General features: G+C 40.2%; 1 protein-coding gene across 1 annotated transcript; it reads right to left on the bottom strand.

The window, feature by feature from the left end:
* Positions 1 to 1,591: 1,591 nt before the first annotated feature.
* LOC125473812 (40S ribosomal protein S16-like) lies at positions 1,592 to 2,833 on the bottom strand. The gene is made up of 2 exons (XM_048577108.1): positions 2,294 to 2,833; positions 1,592 to 1,795 (listed from the first exon to the last, which is right to left on the bottom strand). Exon 1 carries the CDS (start codon positions 2,761 to 2,763, stop codon positions 2,326 to 2,328), a length of 438 nt encoding a protein of 145 aa, XP_048433065.1. The 5' UTR covers positions 2,764 to 2,833; the 3' UTR covers positions 1,592 to 1,795; positions 2,294 to 2,325.
* Between the last annotated feature and the right edge of the window lie 773 nt (positions 2,834 to 3,606).

Genomic DNA, 3,606 nt, shown 5'->3' on the forward strand with positions numbered 1-3,606 from the left:
AATACGTATCCGGAGTTGGAACTTCTATCATCGACGTCAGATTTGAAATCTGCGTCTGTATAGCCTTCCACTCGCAACTCTGTCGCTCCTCCATAAACGAGGAACATGTCCTTAGTTCTTCTTAAGTACTTAAGGACCGTCTTGACAGCTGCCCAGTGTTCTGATCCTGAGTTAGATTGATATCGACTAGTAATGCTTACAGCATATGCGATATCAGGCCTTGTGCATATCATGGCATACATAAGACTTCCTATGGCGGAAGCATAAGGAATCATATTCATATGCCGTATCTCTTCAGAAGTCTTAGGTCTCATGGACTTAGAAAGATGAATTCCATGTCTTACAAGAAGAATACCTTTCTTAGATTGTTCCATCTAGAACCTACTTAGCACCTTATCAATGTACATAGATTGGGATAATCCAATTAATTTTCTGGATCTATCACGATAGAGCTCTATCCGAAGTACATAAGATGCATCTCCTAAATCTTTCATGTGGAAGGTTTTGGACAACCACACTTTTACAGAAGAAAGTACTGCAGTGTCATTCCCGAATAGTAATATGTCATCTACATATAACACTAGGAATGCAACTGCTTCCCCAACGACCTTTTGATAAACACAATTGTCGTCTTCGTTTTGAGTAAAACCAAACGATTTGATTTCAGTATCAAAATGAATGTTCCAACTCCTGGAGGCTTGCTTAAGTCCATAAATGGACCTCTGAAGTTTGCATACCTTAGTCTTTTCAGACTTGGACATGAAACCTTCAGGTTGAGCCATATAAAGCTCTTCCTCTAGGTAGCCATTCAGAAAGGCTGTCTTCACGTCCATTTGCCAGATTTCATAATCATGGTACGCAGCTATAGCAAGCAAAATCCGAATGGACTTAATCATGGCTACAGGAGAGAAAGTTTCTTCATAGTCAATCCCTTCTCGTTGCCTGTAACCTTTGGCTACTAGTCTAGCCTTATAAGTCTCCACGTTCCCATCAACGCCTATCTTCCTCTTGAATACCCATTTATTTCCAACAGGTACTATACCTTCTGGAGGGTCTACAAGAGTCCAGACCTGATTTTGATACATGGAATCCATCTCGGATTTCATGGCCTCATGTCATCTCTTTGAATCAATGTCGGACATTGCTTCAGTGTAGTCCCTAGGATCCTCCTTTGTGTCATTGTCATATAGAAAAAATGGGTATTAGATACAAGGAAAGATGGCTTTGAGTGCAAGTGGGAGACACAGGACCTTGAGGCTTGAATGCCAGAAAAGCTCTTAATCAATAAAACTATATTGAAAATTTTATTCAAACTGAACTGAATGAAGTTTTCCTGTATTTAGAGCGGAGAATCCAACAAAGATAACATTTGATTAAACTGCCGAATTGCTTTCTGAACCATCAATTTCTCTTTCAACTTTTTAATTGAAAAATTAAGGACTTAAACTAATTTTTTGACCGATTTGCCCCTCCTGTTAATTTTTTATTCATTCTATCTAAATTTTTATTAAATTGAAACATGTGCACAGTATGGGAAAATAGTTTGATCACTTCATTTTTAAAGTCATTGAAAACTTTAGATTTCTAAATATAAGCCTATGCAAATATGTGTGATTCTATAACTTTTGTGTCTGAAAATCTTACAAAATGACGCTTTTGTCCGCAAAGGAGAGTCCCATGGTGTGCACATGATAAGAATTAACATTAATTTGGATGAAATCTATAAAAAACTAATGGTAAGTGAAAAACTTACGGCGAGTCTAATGAATCACAGAAAACTGGGGGACTGCATTGCCTGGAACAAAAACATTGTATAATCAGTAAAGCATAGGAGACCGGGGGACGAAATTGCCTGGAACAAAAACATTGTATAAATGGTAAAGCATAGGAGACCAAAAACATTGTATAAATGGTAAAGCATAGGAGACCAAAAACATTGTATAAATGGTAAAGCATAGGAGACCGGGCGCCGGCATTGCCCGAACGAAAATATTATACATATGCTAAAGCATACTAAGCCACACAAATAGAAATACTAAAGATTAAGCATTTTAAGCAAGCCAAAACACACTAGTTTATCCAAAGGATTAAGCCACGCAGCAAAATAAACTAGTAATTAATTGAACCATGTCATACTTAATATGGTAACCATTCAATATCCAACATACTCAAAAACAACAACAAAGTCTCGATGATCAAAATTCTGCAAAATTATAAAATACCCATTAACTTCCAACTTCTTAAATCAAAGTCAATAAGCTTTAAACCCTAAACCGAAACAAAGAAGCTAAACCTGTCCATCTTTCGCTTTCCATTTGCCCCAAATCAACGGTAAGACTTCTGGAATCTAGCACGAGCACCACGACCACCGAACTTCTTGGGCTCGCAGCGCCTCGGATCAGCAACAAGGAGGGTCCTGTCATACCTGACCAGAATGTCCTTAATCTCCTTCTTGCTCTGCTCATCCACATATTTCTGGTAAAAAGCGACGAGAGCTTTGGCGATGCTCTGGCGGATGGCGTAGATCTGGGAGGTGTGACCGCCTCCCTTGACGCGGATGCGCATGTCGACACCGGCGAAGCGCTGTCGTCCGAGGAGTAGGATGGGTTCGTAGGCCTTGAAGCGGAGGATCTCGGACTCGACGAGCTCGATTGGGCAGCCGTTGATCTTAATGAGGCCACAGCCGCGCTTGCAGTATGTGACGGCGACAGCGGTCTTCTTGCGGCCAAAACACTGCACTGACTCGATTGCGAGAGTCGACATTGCTAGAGTTTGATTGTACTCTGAATTGAATAATGAAAAACCCTAGACCTACAGGAAGTGGTGGTGTGGGTAAGTGAGGGTATTTATATAATGGCCTTTTGTGATTTCTGTATGGACCTAATGGGCTGATGGGCTAAGTTAATGCCTATATACTTTTATTTTGAAATATTTTGGGCTTGTTGGGCCTGATAGGCTAAGCTCACACCCAAATTTGCACCTAATAAAAGTTTAGTAATTATATTTGGCATTTCTATGGTGCGGACTTTGCATGTGGACCAAAATCCAATGGTCGTGATCTGACGAGCTTACGATAGAACTGTGTTGTTGTAACCTGCGCAATTGAAAACCTTTTTATATATTACTCATTCGGTATGCTTTTGGCAGAGAGAGGGTGAGCTGAGGGATTCTTCGCGTGTTCAAGAGGGAAAAAGAGGCACAGAGAGGGATGTGTTGTGAGCAACCGATTTAGGTGGATTAAAGCTCCGTTTCGATTATGACCAGGTAATCCCATACCTTTATTTTTTTTGGTTCATTGGTGTGTTTTTGTCAAAGAGAATGAGAGGTTAAGGTCATCTTCGCGAGGAAAGAGAGGCAGAGAGAGGGAGTTGTTGAAGGGTAGGGGTGTTCAATTCAGGTGGATTGAACCTAACTTTCGATTGTGACTCGATAAATCCTATGTCTTTAATCTTTTTTGGTTCACTGAGTGTGTTTTTGCTTGAGAGAGAAAAGCTTAGTTGAGCATTGTATTCACATGGAAGGAGAAGCAAAGAGATAGAGTTGTGAAGGGTGTTGTGGAGCAAAAAATAATCCCAAAAATCATGGAGCTGACACATGGATTATTTC

The sequence above is a fragment of a genome, unplaced genomic scaffold (assembly GCF_019419815.1).
Source record: "Pyrus x bretschneideri cultivar Hongxiangsu unplaced genomic scaffold, Pyrus_bretschneideri_v1 Contig99, whole genome shotgun sequence".
NCBI lineage: Eukaryota > Viridiplantae > Streptophyta > Magnoliopsida > Rosales > Rosaceae > Pyrus > Pyrus x bretschneideri.

Bases quoted from the DNA above. Each gene is read 5' to 3' on its own strand.
- LOC125473812 (XM_048577108.1), bottom strand. From the start codon at position 2,763: ATGTCGACTCTCGCAATCGAGTCAGTGCAGTGTTTTGGCCGCAAGAAG.